The sequence below is a fragment of the Cygnus olor genome, chromosome 1 (assembly GCF_009769625.2).
Source record: "Cygnus olor isolate bCygOlo1 chromosome 1, bCygOlo1.pri.v2, whole genome shotgun sequence".
In the NCBI taxonomy this organism is placed as follows: domain Eukaryota; kingdom Metazoa; phylum Chordata; class Aves; order Anseriformes; family Anatidae; genus Cygnus; species Cygnus olor.
In genome coordinates this window covers 186,513,648-186,527,369 of record NC_049169.1, presented here as the reverse complement: position 1 = coordinate 186,527,369, position 13,722 = coordinate 186,513,648, and the positions used below count along the sequence as shown (strand labels likewise).

General features: G+C 53.0%; 1 protein-coding gene across 1 annotated transcript in view; it reads left to right on the top strand.

Moving 5' to 3' along the window:
* The window catches only part of LOC121063453 (arachidonate 5-lipoxygenase activating protein), a 12,722-nt gene extending 1,972 nt beyond the window's left edge, over nt 1–10,750 (top strand). Inside the window, exons 2-6 of the mRNA XM_040543878.1 lie at nt 1,830–1,951; nt 7,086–7,185; nt 8,321–8,391; nt 9,023–9,104; nt 9,926–10,750. Coding sequence (XP_040399812.1) covers nt 1,882–1,951; nt 7,086–7,185; nt 8,321–8,391; nt 9,023–9,104; nt 9,926–10,088 — 486 coding nt within the window. The 5' untranslated portion in view covers nt 1,830–1,881 and the 3' untranslated portion in view covers nt 10,089–10,750. The remainder of the gene's footprint in view (nt 1–1,829; nt 1,952–7,085; nt 7,186–8,320; nt 8,392–9,022; nt 9,105–9,925) is intronic.
* Nucleotides 10,751–13,722: the final 2,972 nt, after the last annotated feature.

Sequence of the window (13,722 nt, the reverse complement as noted above, 5' to 3'; positions counted from 1 at the left end):
TGGGACCCAGCGGAAGCACAAAGCAGGGAGGAAAAGCAGCGATATCAAGAGGGAGACAAGCTGGTGGGGATGAGGAGTAAGTGAAGGCATCAGTGGCACCCCAGCCCTCACCACCTGGCTAGCACACGTAGCATAAGTTTGGGTGGGATAGCTTGAAAACCCACTGGCTCCCACTATATATATTTATTTTTTGCATTAGGGCAACTCCAAACTTAACATTGAGAGCCATCCTTAAATACCAGCTATGATCCCGTGCTTGGTAGACAACAAAATTTTGATGCTCAAGTAAGAAAAGACAGTTTTGTGGGGAGAATAAGAACTTCAGGCCAAATAAAAGCGTTCTCAAAGCGCAACTGTGCTTCTCTTTTTGTTCTTCCTTTTTTCTTCCTACAGCAAATTTACCAAGAATTGAAAATCTGGGGAAAAAAAAAAATCACAGCCCAAATCTATATCTAATTACTGTTTATGGCCTCGCCACTCGTACAGTAGTGTGCGGATGGTGGTGAAGGTCTCCCAGAAGTGCAGCCTCCTCCTGGTAAGCTAACAGTAGGTCACAGCTCACAGGCGGTGTTAGCCACCCCCTCGCTGTCAGCATGTTTCTGTATGTTTGCTTGTACCCAAGTTACCCGATAGCTCTCCTTATCTATGAATTTAGGTGATAACAATTTGCATGATAGAGAGGCTGGGTAAAAACACAGCTGTAGGTAAATTTGTCCCCACGGAACAAGGCGGATTTTGCAACGTGCACCCGCTGGAATCCTGCGCCTGGGTGAGTCGCAGGGAAATGTGAGCAGTTGTCTGAGGGCAGCTCTCAGGCCTCCGGGGTAGCATGTGGTGAAGTAAAAGTTAATGTTTTCAACAAGGCTTTTCCCCATGCAAATATGGGCAAAAGGGAGCAGAATGGTTCTGGCCAGCTAGTGGTGTGCACTTTGGATGAGGACGCTTTCCAGCCATCTGACAGAATCACAAGATGGTTTGGGTTGGAAGGGACCTTAAAGCCCACCCAGTTCCAACCCCCTGCCATGGGCAGGGACACCTCCCACCACACCAGGTTGCCCAAAGCCCCATCCAGCCTGGCCTTGAGCACCTCCAGGGATGGGGCAGCCACAGCTTCTCTGGGCAGCCTGTGCCAGGGCCTCACCTCACTGAAGATGCTGTGAACTTCACAGAAGCCTTTCCGCAGCTTCCACTCCCACAGCCTGTGCTTCCCTGCCACATGGGATTCCATCTTCCATGGGATCAGAGCTGGGGCAGAAAACATGCTGCAACAAGTTTATTCAGCCATAATGGGCTCAGCCTAGTGAAACTGGGGTGCACCTGCAAAGGCTGAGCCAGTAAAGCTGAATGCTGGCAGCTGTCACCATCTTCCAGAGGGAAGGATGCAGGATCCATCCCTGGTAATGACATATATTTTGCGCCCACTCATAATGCTCACGGCATTTGTGTTCTCCCTGCTCAACCTACCTGTTCCAACACGCTGCATGCACGGGGAGCTTCTGCTTGTGACCTGAGGGTCTCGTCACTGGTGGGGCTGTGACTAGAGGGGTTCTGTGTCTGGGAGCAGCAGGGTTACCGAGACTGGCCAACGTCCTTTCTCCTCCTAGCTGGGCAGTGGTCAGGCACTTGCTGACTTGTTTCTCTGCGCTTCATCTGTAAAAGAGTGAGAGATGAGGATGAAAAAGGGTGTGATGACGGAGCTTGTGGGCTGTGGCTGTGCTGCGCTGGCAGGCATCCGAGTGCGGGGTGCTACTGCTCTCCTGTGAGGCCATAGGAAGTGTTTCACGATTCAAGATAAGAGAGATCATCACTTCCTCCTTCTGTGCTCGCAGGGCTGAGCTGCCACCACGGCTGCAGCGTCCACCCTGACAGCCTGCTTGCAAAATGGACCAGGAGACCCTGGGAAGCGTGGTCCTGCTCGCCATCGTCACCCTGATCAGTGTCGTCCAGAACGGTGAGACAGAAATCAGCATTTGTGGAAGGGCTGAGAAAAATCCAGTGTGATGTATGCTGAGCTGATCGCTGGGCAAATAACCTCTTGCTCTAAGTGCGTGCAGGCGCAGGTATCGCTTTGGCTTTAGGGATGGTCTTTTTCCCTTTTCAGGGATCATCTTGCATATCATCATTTCAATAGCTTGTCAGTCCTGCTCTGTGTGTTGGTCATATGTATGTCAGCTAACGAAAGGGATGCCATGCTGGGGCTGCCGGTGACAACGTGAACTTATATTTGATGACTGGGACCTCTTTCTATGGATAAAGACCCAGCACTGCTCTTTGACTGGAACCTGATGGGCTGCAGGGCTCAGAGCTTTGCACAGAGCTGGGTGAAGGCAGCAAAACTGCACCAACCCCTCTGAGAAACCTGCTTGGATGATTTTGAGGGCACCCAGCTGTCCTAGTACTGCAGCTCAGCTAATTTCAACTATCCGCAGTCCCTCCCTAGAACACTGTGCATTTCCTAGAATGGGGAAGTTTCCTTTTTTAGATCTTATTCAGACCCCTACACTCAGTGTTATTCTTCAGGGCTTTTTAAATCAAACTGCAAGCTTCTCTCCTGTGCAAATGTGTTTTTAGCCTGATCATCATTCTTTACAAATACTTAATCATTTTAGCAGAAAATGGTGCTGAGCAGCCAGATAAGGGAGTGGGTTTTGCCCTGGGTACACTGAGATTGTCCGAGTTCAATGCGAACCAGAAGCATGGTGGGGATCTGATGCAAGTGCTTGAAATCTTCTGCTGAGGCTTCTTGGCATGAATAGGAGATTTTCACTGAGGACAAACTTCTTGATCGGACCTAGGAAATGGGCTGTGCTGTAGGGAGGGGAAGTGGTGGGAGCTCAGCATGAGCCTGGCTGCCACAGGGCGGAAAAAGAGTGAGGATTGGTAAAGTTTTGACATAGGCACTAAATGCTGCATCATTCGACCCAATCCTCTTTTCTGGTCAATGTCCAGTATGCCATGTCAAGGGTGGCAGAATAGGGCATCAGAGCACACGCCACGAATAGAAAGATGTTCCAGATGTACGTCTGACCAGATGCCTGACCTTAAATGCTGGTTTGCCCTCTCTCTCTCTGTGGTGGCTTAACCTTATCTGGCTGCCAGACACCCACCCAGCCGCTCTCTCACTCCCCTCCTCAAAGGGAAAGGGGGAGAAAATGCAATGAAACAGCTCGTGGGGTTGGGTAAGGGTAGGGAGATTGCTCACCAGTTCCCGTCATGGGCAAAACAGACTCAACCTAAAGGAGACTAATGTAATTTATTGGCTATTGATAATGGACTAGAGCAGCGAGAACCAAAAGCAACCTAAAGAAACCTTCACTCCCCCACATGCCCTCTCCTACCTCTTCCCCATGAGCAGTGCAGGAGAATGGGGGAATGGGGGTTGTGGTCAATCTACAGCACTTTGTCTCCGCTGCTCCCTCACGGTCCCTCTCTGCCCCTGCTCCCTGTGGGGTCCCTCCCACGGGATGCCGTCCTTCCCGAACTGAGCCTGCGGGGGCTGCCCACAGGCAGCAGCTCTTCAAGAACTGCTTCCACACGGCTCCGTACCACGGGGTCCATCCCCCAGGAGCAAACTGCTCCAGCACGGGTCCCCCACGGGCGGCAGCTCCCCCCAGACCCCCTGCTCCTGCGTGGGCTCCTCTCCACGGGCTGCAGCTCCGGCCCGGGGCCTGCTCCTGCGGGGGCTCTCCATGGGCCTCAGCCTCCTCCAGGCCACATCCCCCTGCTCCACCGGGGGCTCCTCCACGGGCTGCAGCGTGGAGATCTGCTCCGTGTGGGACCCGTGGGCTGCAGGGGGACAGCCTGCTCCACCAGGGGCCTCTCCACGGGCTGCAGGGGAACTTGTGCTGCGTGCCTGGAGCACCTCCTGCCCTCCTGCTGCACTGACCTGGGGGCTGCAGGGCTAGTTCTCATTCCTCACTCTCCCAGCTGCTGTTGTACAGCGGTTTTTATCCCTTTCTTCAACCTGCTCTCACAGAGGCCCAGCCAGCGTCATTCATGGATCCCTTTAGGAGCCAGCTGGAGCTGGCTCTGATCTGACACAGCTCCTGGGCTCTTCCTCACTCCCCCCGCTACCAAACCCTTGCCACATAAACCCAATACACTCTGAAACTCAGGCCTTTGCCTTGCAGACTGACACGCACTTTGGTTTCCTGGAAATCCGTCTGTGAGACTACTGACCTGACTGCTGTGGACTGGCTGCATTGCAGAGGGCTCCACGTGCCACTCAAGGGTGACACGCAGCCCTGAGCTATGGTTTCAGAGCTTGCATTCACTTCATTTCCTCCTCCCAAGCTTTCTGACTAGAAAGACCTGACTGATGCGGATGCTGTATATTATGTATACAGTAATTAGGGCAGTAGAAATGCTTGTCAAGGGACTGCAGTTGTGCTAAACTCTTGTTGTGGTTCCAGTTCAGCACAGCAGAAAGAAAAGCCATTCTGGTGAATGCTGCTGTTCCAAATCCAGATGCAGGCTGTGGTGCTGCTCCCCACCCGTTTGCCATCACCTTGCTCATGTCAGGAATCTCCGCATCCTGCAGAATGACTCGAGTGGCCGGACGTCTCTGAGTCACCCATGTAGCTTTGGTTTTGTTCTTGCATCACTGTGATGTTGCAATCGAGCAGCTCTTAGGGCAAAGCAGTGCTCATTGCCGAGCAGATCAGGGCAGAGGAAGCGATGTGAAGTGGAAGGAAGGGGCAGCCTTGTACGCTCGCCAGTTTCTGCTCGGCCGGAGTAGCATCGCACTGGCTCTGTTTGTGTGGACTTGCGAAACAACCAGGCCTCCTCCCCTCACACGGCCACACCAGGAGCTGGTTCATGGGAATGAAGCGCTGAAAATAGACCTGAAATCAAAAGTGTGTTATTTCCGGCTGGATCATCTCCCCAGCTCCCTCGCTGTGTGTGCCTGGGTGCTGGGCTGCGGTGGTTCAGGCTCAGAGCAGCTGATGCAGCCCTGGAGCCTCGGGGCATCATGCAGACGAGCCAAATTAAGCCCTTCGGCCTCCTCTCTCCTCACACCTTCCTGCTCTCCTCACTGGTCTTGGGTTGTGAGAAAGCACCTTCTCACCTCGACGGTCAGAGAAGAGCAGGAAATACAACTACGGTGCTGCAAGCTGCTTCACACCGCAGAGTCTCCCATTTCCCCAGCCTAACAGGAGCATGATGCTGCTGTTCGGTGTTTTCGTTTTGGTGCTGCCAGCCCAAAGCCGTGGCAAGGGCTACCTCTGGGTAGGACCTGCCAGTGCTGCCCTGCTCCTCGGCAGAGCTTCAGGAGAGGTGTAAGGACAGAGAGGTGAAATCTCCAGACACCAGGTTCCCCCCAAATTCACTGCCCTCACCTTGGGGAGCCCATGAGGCAGCTGTGGTGGTTTGGAGGTGATCGCCCCATGCATTTTTGTGAGCCAAGAGGAGGTCACCTCATGTGAGCTGATTGTCTAAGCTCTTTCTGGGTTCAGTGGAGAAAGGTCAGCACTTTGGTGGGGTGGTTCCTCTCATGCTGGTACCTCTCTGAGGGATGGATGGGCCTACAGGCACTCTGTAGGTGCCTTTCCTCTGTTTCCCTCTGTAACCCACTGATTAGAGAAGCAAAACACCCATCCCCCCAATACTTCTCAGTGTCTCACCCACGATGTGGGTGTTATGATAAACCCACCTCCGTCCTTTGCCTGAATGCCCGGTCCTTTGACCAAGGACCCATACACCACATCAGAGGTGTTGAGAGCTTCCAGGACAGATGCCTGGATTTCCACAGCCAGGGCCTTGCCCAGGAGACCCAGGACCCCCAGGCCTGTCCAGCCCTGATGCTGGAGGCTGGGAGTGGTTTCCCATCACAGGAGCTCTGCACTGGACACAAAAAAAATGCTGTTTGTCTTTGACCATGTCCTCTTAGACCCCATAAGAAGGTTAATAACCCAAAGGTTGGGTCAGCGGGCAGAGGGGGACACCAGGAGCTCTTGGTGGCTGTGCTGCTTGATGGGGTCAGCTCTGGGCTCTCCAGGGCCAGGTCCTCCAAGACACCATGCTGGTGGCTCTTAGTGGATGCTGGCTTAAAGTCCTGTGGGTTTTTCTGAAGAAAGGCTGTGCATACCCAGGGAATTACTCTATATTGGAAAGCAAAAATCTCAGAAGTTTTTACTGAAGGCAATATCAGTACAAAAGACATGCCTCCAGCATCCGTGAGGGGGAAAAAGAAGTAGCTCTTTAGATTCCAGGGAAGAAGTCCTACAGCTTATCAAATCATCCTTCTACTGTTACGATATTTATTTATTCATTTTTTTGTGATGTGTTCTCTTCTATATACATCTTCGGCTAATATTCTAAACCACAGGGTGCCTTGGGTGCGCTGAGATTGGGTGCGTGATAACACAACACTTGCAGCTTGTAGCCTGCCACAGCGCTGCCTGGTATATTTAGATGCATGATGGATGGTCTCTGTTTTAGTGTCGTTAGATAAAGCATGTTTGTCAAGCACACGATACGTTATCTTGAGGTACCGCATTTTTGCAGCGGCTAACATCCTGACACCACACTATTGCTTAAAAGTGGGAAACACGACATGGATACACAGAGATCTGTCATCCAGACAAGGTTTTCAATGAGCCTTTTAGGGAAATGAATACGTCCTGTAGGATGGCCTTGTTTTGGCAAATGGGTGCCACTAAAAGAGAAAGGAATCTCTTTTCTCCCTGCTCCGTTAGAGAGTGAGGATGGAGTTTGGCGGCTCTGACTAGGAAGTTTTTCCCCCTGGGGGCACAAATGCCTGAGTCGTACCTCTGCAGGTATGGGGATTAAACAGGGCTTAGGGCTGCTGGTCACATGTGAGAGCATGGGGACGCCTGAGGTGACACCACATGAAACACTTGCACAGAGGGTGGGGTTTCACCATGGTGAAGTGAGCGTGCTGGCCACATCCTGCACCGCCACACGTCTGCGCACTCTCCTGCTGTCCAGGCACACATGGGGATGCTCACGACAGTAGAACTGAGCCCACAGGGACCAGCTTCAGAACTATCTCCAAATTACATCTCAGATCAAACAGCTTGTGTGCTTTGTGGTGTTTTTTTTTTTTTCTTTTTTCTTAACAGCTTTTTTTGCCAGCAAAGTGGAGCATGAGAGTAAACACTGCAACGGCAAAGGGATCCAGCGGCCGGGGTCCTCTGCCTTTGACCGCGTCTACACTGCCAAGTGAGTAACAAGCTCATCTCCCTCTTCCTTAGGGCTTAATCCAAACCCTTTTGGGGTCCACAGGTGGGTTCCCAATGCCCTCAGCTTAAGGCTTTGCTCTGCAATCCCATCGCTGGGTGCATTGTGGCAGCGTTCGGACCCGCGGCTTTCAGTTGTGTTTGCTGGTGAACCCAGGACTTGCAGCCCTGGCATGTAGGATGTCCTGTCATTTGGGAACCAGTTCCCCCAGGAAACACCTAAAGCTGGACGTGTGCCACAAGCACAGCCGGTGTCCCAAAAAGCTCAAAAGGGAAGAGATGCTGACTCGAGGAGCAGGGGGGTGGCAGAGCTCCTAACAAAGCCCTGCTCCTCTCCGCTCTCCACTTCCCAGCGCATCTTGTCTTTGACATCCCTTCAGAGGGAGCGGGGCGGGGGGGGGGGGGGGGGAAATTAATTCCAAACCAGAGGAGAAAAGAACATAAAGTATTTTTTATTACCCGTGAAGTGGTGGCATTGCGCTTGAAAAGGCACGGGACATCAAAATGCTGCCCTTCACAGGTGTGTGACCTTTGCAAGAGGAGAATGCCTCCCTCTGGAAGAGCGTTCCCAGCTGACGGAGGGAGTTGGAAATAACTCCTGTGCACATACAAGGAGACACATTAACTTTGTCAGACGCTCCTTTCTGCTGCGCAGTTTTCCTCTTGTTGTTTTCACTCAGCTCTCAATGCCCTTAACTTGAGTAATACGACTTAAGCACAAGGATTTCCCGAGCTGACAAAGCACACATTGTCTGTTACACATGCTAGAGGAGGCAAACACATTTCCCAGCTGCCAGGCACGTTCGCGGGGCGGTTTGTTTCCCCGAGCAGGCAGAACAAAGGTGTCCATTCTCTGCACGAGGAGGTGGCAGGTAAGCAAATCCATGGGCGAGGCGGCGATGGTGCTGGGACACGGGCACGCAAGGAGCCACTTCCCAGCTTCTGCTCACACGCCTGCTCTGCCCTCAGCTGCCTGCAGCATCCCCATGCCTGCACGTGGCCATCGTGGAGCTCGCACAGCCCAAATCCACCCCACCGTCGCTCGTGGGTGAAACAAAATGATTTTCTTTCCATTTTCCCTCTGTTCTGACTTTTCTTGCTCACAAATTCCTTCCCAGCCAAAACTGTGGGCACGCGTACCCTACGTTCCTTGCCGTGCTTTGGTGCGCCGGGCTTCTCTGCAGCCAAGGTAACACTTATTTTTATTCCCCCTTCAACCTGGAGTGACTTTCAGCAAGGGATGGAGAGCACTTTGGTGCTTTGGACTATTCCCATAGAGTCATTACCCTCTGCTCAGGGTGGAGGGTTTGGTGCTGGCTGCTGGGCGTGCCATGCTATTCACCCTCAGAGCTGGAAATGGGCTCATTTGATTAAATTGCCAGAGCTGCCCTGGAGGGGGCTGTGAGTTTAGGCCCTGCTGGGGAGAAGGTGCCTGGGGCCACGGAAGGTGGGTGTGTGAAGGTGGCATTGCCACCCACCTGGGGCCAATGCCACGCACTAAGCGTTTACCTGCTCTCCTAGATGATATCCCCTCCAATGCAATGGGAGTTTTCCTAAAGTTAGGACCAGGAGCATGCTTAGTTAATTTCCTAGGGTCAGTGGCTGTTCTTTCTGGAAGAGAGGAGCTTCATGGCCAGGGGAAGAGGTGTGGGGAAAGCCGTTACGTTCCTTTCTGGGTTTCTGATGGGACCAGGTGCATCTTTTGCGTGGCTGAGGGCAGAATTACACCCAGAAAGTCCTCAGGAAAGGGAGAGTGTGGACAGTACATGCAGAGGGACCCAAGCTGGTGTTTGTAATGTGTTCTTCTGTGCTTTATGCAGCTCCTGCTGCTTTTGCTGGCCTGATGTACTTGTTTGTGAGGCAGAAGTACTTCGTGGGCTACCTGGGGGAGAGAACGCAGAGGTAAGACTGTGCAGAGCCCTTCACAAAACCCAGGGTGCTTCAGCAGCTCCTACTCAGAATCACAGAACCACAGGATGGCTGAGGCTGGCAGGGCCCCCTGGAGGCCCCTGGTGCCACCCCTGCCCAAGCAGGGACACCCAGAGCAGGCTGCCCAGGACCACGTCCAGGCGGCTTCTGGAGATCCCCAAGGAGGAGACCCCACAGCCTCTCTGGGCAGCCTGTGCCAGGGCTCCGTCACCCGCCCAGCACAGAAGTGCTGCCTGGTGCTCAGAGGGAGCCTCCTGGGTGCCCGGCTGTGCCCATGGCCTCCTGTCCTGGCGCTGGGCACCGCTGAGCAGAGCCTGGCTCCGTCCTCTCTGCACCCTCCCTTCAGGGATTTAGGGACACGGATGAGATCCCCCTGAGCCTCCTCTTCTCCAGGCTGAGCAGCCCCAGCTCTCCCAGCCTCTGCTCACGGCAGAGATGCTCCAGCCCCTCACTACCTGTGCAAATGCATGCATGTGTTTGTGCTAGCATTTGCACGTCTTCCTCTCATCCTAATAAAGCTAATTAAGCACATGAGGAATAAAACTGTCCCACAGCCGTTGATGGCTGTGAAGATGGACCAGGTCCCTCTGAATGGCCTCTTAGGTGTTTCCACTGACATCTAAGAGCTTGCAGGTGGATGTGGCAAAAGCACAAGCCACAGCAGGAACTGCCCAGCTCTGTCACAACCCCTGGGTGCACCAGCTGGTCTCAGCCACAGAGGCTGGAGGCCGAGTCCTCCTTGAGGTAGGTGACCCATGATAACGAGTTGCTTCCCTCCCTTCCTGTCTCCCCAGCACTCCCGGCTACTTGTTTGGGAAGCGCATCATTTTGTTCCTGTTCCTCATGTCCGTGGCTGGGATACTCAACTACTATCTCATCTACTTCTTTGGAAGTGACTTCGAAATGCACATCAAGACGATAACCAGCGCCATCTCACCACTGCTGCTCATTCCCTAGCTCCCTGCAGAACTGAGGGGGTCAGCCTGCTTCACGTATCGATACCCAGAAGCAGCTATAATTCAGATGTTTAAGAAATGAACCTATAACCCTTTCAGATTGCTGTAAATCTAATGCTCAGTGGGCTTTGTAGTTTGATTTAACCTTGCTTTTTCCTTCAGGAAAAAGATTTATTGTGAGCGCTCAGCATGCCCAAGGAACGGTAACAACTTCCAGCTAATTCTTCAGAGGTTTTTTTTTCCATAAACTGAAGCTTGAAAGCTGATTGCACGACTGTAAGGGGTATTTTATGCTTCCATCGTAACTGTGTTGTCCTTAGCTCCTGTCATGAAAAGTAGGAGCCTCTCAGCCTCACCTCTGAGGGATTGTGCAGCCACGACCACCTCCCACATGCATGCAGGTTTTCGCCATCGTCCTGCACCCAGCTGCCCACACAAATGCACAGGGCACCCTTTCCTTCGCATTTGTTGGTGACTGAGTACAGGAGGACAGCAAGCTTCCTTGGTCAATATAGATGTGTGTAATGCTCCCAGCACTGATCTCATCCACGCCTCGGCCCGGGCCTTCTCCCAGAGCTGTGGACAGGGGTCTTGGGTCAATGAGCACCAGGTATATTGAGGGGGTTGGGTTTGTTTTGCTTTGCTTAATAAAGCAGCCTAAAAGGATGAAACCCATTCACTGCCATCTTTTCGCTTTGTGGACCATCCCAGTACCCAGAGGCTCGGCAGGACGCGGGCAAGCAGCGCAGCCCCGGGCTCTTGCAGGAGCTGCTGGTGGCCGTGAGCAGCCCTGAGGGACGTGTCTTTCTCACCTCCCTCCCTATTAGCAAGCTCAATTTGCCGCTTCCGTCACTAACGATGTGCCCCTGCACGCCCATGCCAAGCAGCAGCCTGATGAGAGAAGCAGACCGAGGCGGGCAAAGAGCCCGGCGCAACCTTTGTAGGCACTGCTGCCATAAGAGCGCTTAAGCTCTTAAGCCCGTCTGATTACCACACGCAGGACGGGTAAAGCTGCATTTTATGACTCCTTTGGGAGGGACGGAGTCATGGCTACGTGAGAAGAGGGTTTGCAGAGCTGCGTGCCAAAGAGAGCAGCCTGCCTGCGTGCTGCGGCTTTGTGCCACGGTTCTCTCTCCGTACCTCATCAGTAGCCACCCATCCTCGATGGTGGCCCACCACCCCTCCATGGGGCCAGCCCGAGCAGAGGGTACCAGGCAGCAAGGGACGGCAGCACCCCCGGAGAGAAGGGGCAGCTCCTCGTTGCCTGGAGCCAGCGCTGCGGCAACGCTCACGCTGCCGGTACTGTCACTCGGTTCAGAGGAGGAGATGCTCTCAGGGGCTCCACCAGCACCACGGGCCTTGCTCTCCAGCCTGCCTGCTCTCCCTGAGGTCTGAGTCCTGGTTATGGAGGCCACCGCTTGTTGGAGGTGGCTCTCCCAACCCTGTGTGTCTGCCCTGTGGGTCTCAGTAGCCGGGTGAGGCTCCCCTGGTGTCCTTTTTGTCCTCTGCAGCCCACTCGAGCTCCTTCTGACAAATCCCGCTAGCATGAAAACAGCCCTACCAGCCTCCTGATTCTGTCAGCTATAAAGGGCAAAGGATGAACCAAATGCCTCTTTGGGGTCAGAAAAGCAATCCCAGTACTTTTAGGGTTCTCTGTCAACTCAATGGCTATCTTCTACACACCTGTATGTAGGTGAAATCATTTCGGGTCTAAGTCATTTTCAGAGGGAACTAAGTCAGGCCCATCTTCTGCCGTAATCACTTATTTTGCAAGAATGTCACCTACCTACTTCCTCAAAGCCTTTCTGATAACAAAAGAAATGAAAATGTAGGCAAAATCTATTTTCCATCTCTCTATAAATGGAAACGATGAGAGTCCCAGACACACAAACAGGTGGTGCACAAACGGAGCGCTATGCAAATTCTCCATGAATGTCACACTCTGTTTTCTATGCTGCAGGCAAGGCTTGTGGTTGCATTTGCCTTTTTGCTCTTTCTATGCGGAAAGGCCGCACCAGTTTATTTGGGCTTTCCCTGCCGTGCTGCACAACTCCAGTTTTTGCTTTCTGCAGGCAAAACCACCCCGTTCTCGGTGGTGCAGCCGCCAGCACTTTGCACACCAGCACACCAGGAAGCTGCAAACATACATCCACGTGCAAAAATAAATATATGATCACAAAAGACATGCGGGTGCATACGGGGGTCATAGAGACGTGGACCTACAAGGACCTTCTGTGTGGGACATGGGGGCAAGGCTGGTGACAGAACCCTGTGATGGCTGTATGTGATGTGTCTATATGCACAGGCACAGTGTATTTACTTACTATATCCGTACGGACTTATATAGGAGCTGCTGAGTCACGGGAATGCTAGGTTTTCGGGAAGGGCAGGGAAGCGGGTCGCTCAGGCAGCAGCTCTCCTCTCACAGCTTGTGGGCTGTGTACATCATGGACTGCGGAGGCTGCGGGAAGCTGGGCTATAGCAAGATGCTTTCCATCTGCTGACAAAGCGCCGGAGCGCATGCAGTATTCCTGCCACAGCAGCGCATCCTTTTCCGTACAACACTACAACCCTCTAGTGGAAACTTGCTCCTATCGGCACGCAGGTGCTTCGGAGCTATTCCTCTGAGATTTCCAGCCTGACAGTGATGTAACAGCACCTTACATCTGTGAACAGATGCATTTCTACTACTGAATGCTGTTTTATTATTCTGCCACATCGGAACCCCAGTCTTGAAGCAGGACCCCAGCCCGCCCATCGCAAAGCAAGCAGTCCTGCTCAGCACTGAGCCCCAAAAAAGCAGGCAGGATTTGAAATCTATGCGTGCCACCCACAAGAGTTTCCTGGAGCATTTGCCAGCTTCCCAGCTTCCCAGCAAGCACCCTTTCAGTCTGTGTTGTGTCTGCACCAGGTGAGGGTTGGGAGAGAAATTTTGCTGGCATGGAGCAAAGACTGACCCTGGGCAGCTTCTTCAGCCCTGAGATTGCATTTTTCTAGCAGAGAAGCTGGTTTAGCATCCACAGACACCTTTCAAAAAGCAACCCAATGCCTTGTTGGGGTGGGTTGTTGCCAAGCATTTAGCACTGGCCTGGCTTTGCCCTGCCCACATCAGTGGTGTGCGTTTTGTAGACCACAGTGGGAGCAGGATTAGGCCATGCAGGGAATGTTTGGCAATAGTCCATCCTTGATAAATGAAAGGGTAGCACAGAATGAGACTAGTGGTAAAACCATTCCCTGGGTTGTTCTAAATTGATCTCATGCTCCAGCTGGAGCGAATGGGATGAGCATTCACATGGAGAAGCTGCAGATACTGTAGAACCTAGCAGAGCCCTTAGAGAACATGCTGGCACCCAGGAGGGGGAAGGACCTCCCTTTGGGGCACCCAGGGGATGTGCATGGGCTTCACCATCCCTTTGGGTGACAGCTCCTGTCCCTAGGCCCATCAGCAAGGTGCAGGACACCAAAGGACAAGCAGCCTCCACAGTGAGCTCCTTTTGCTCTTCAGAGGAGAAATAAATGACTTTTCAGTCCCACCTGCAAGGATCTTCTCGCTGTGAGATGATTTCATCAGGCAGATGAGCTTCTGGGGCTCCTTGCTGGCTTTTTATGGAGCTGCTCAGATGCCACCCGCTGGG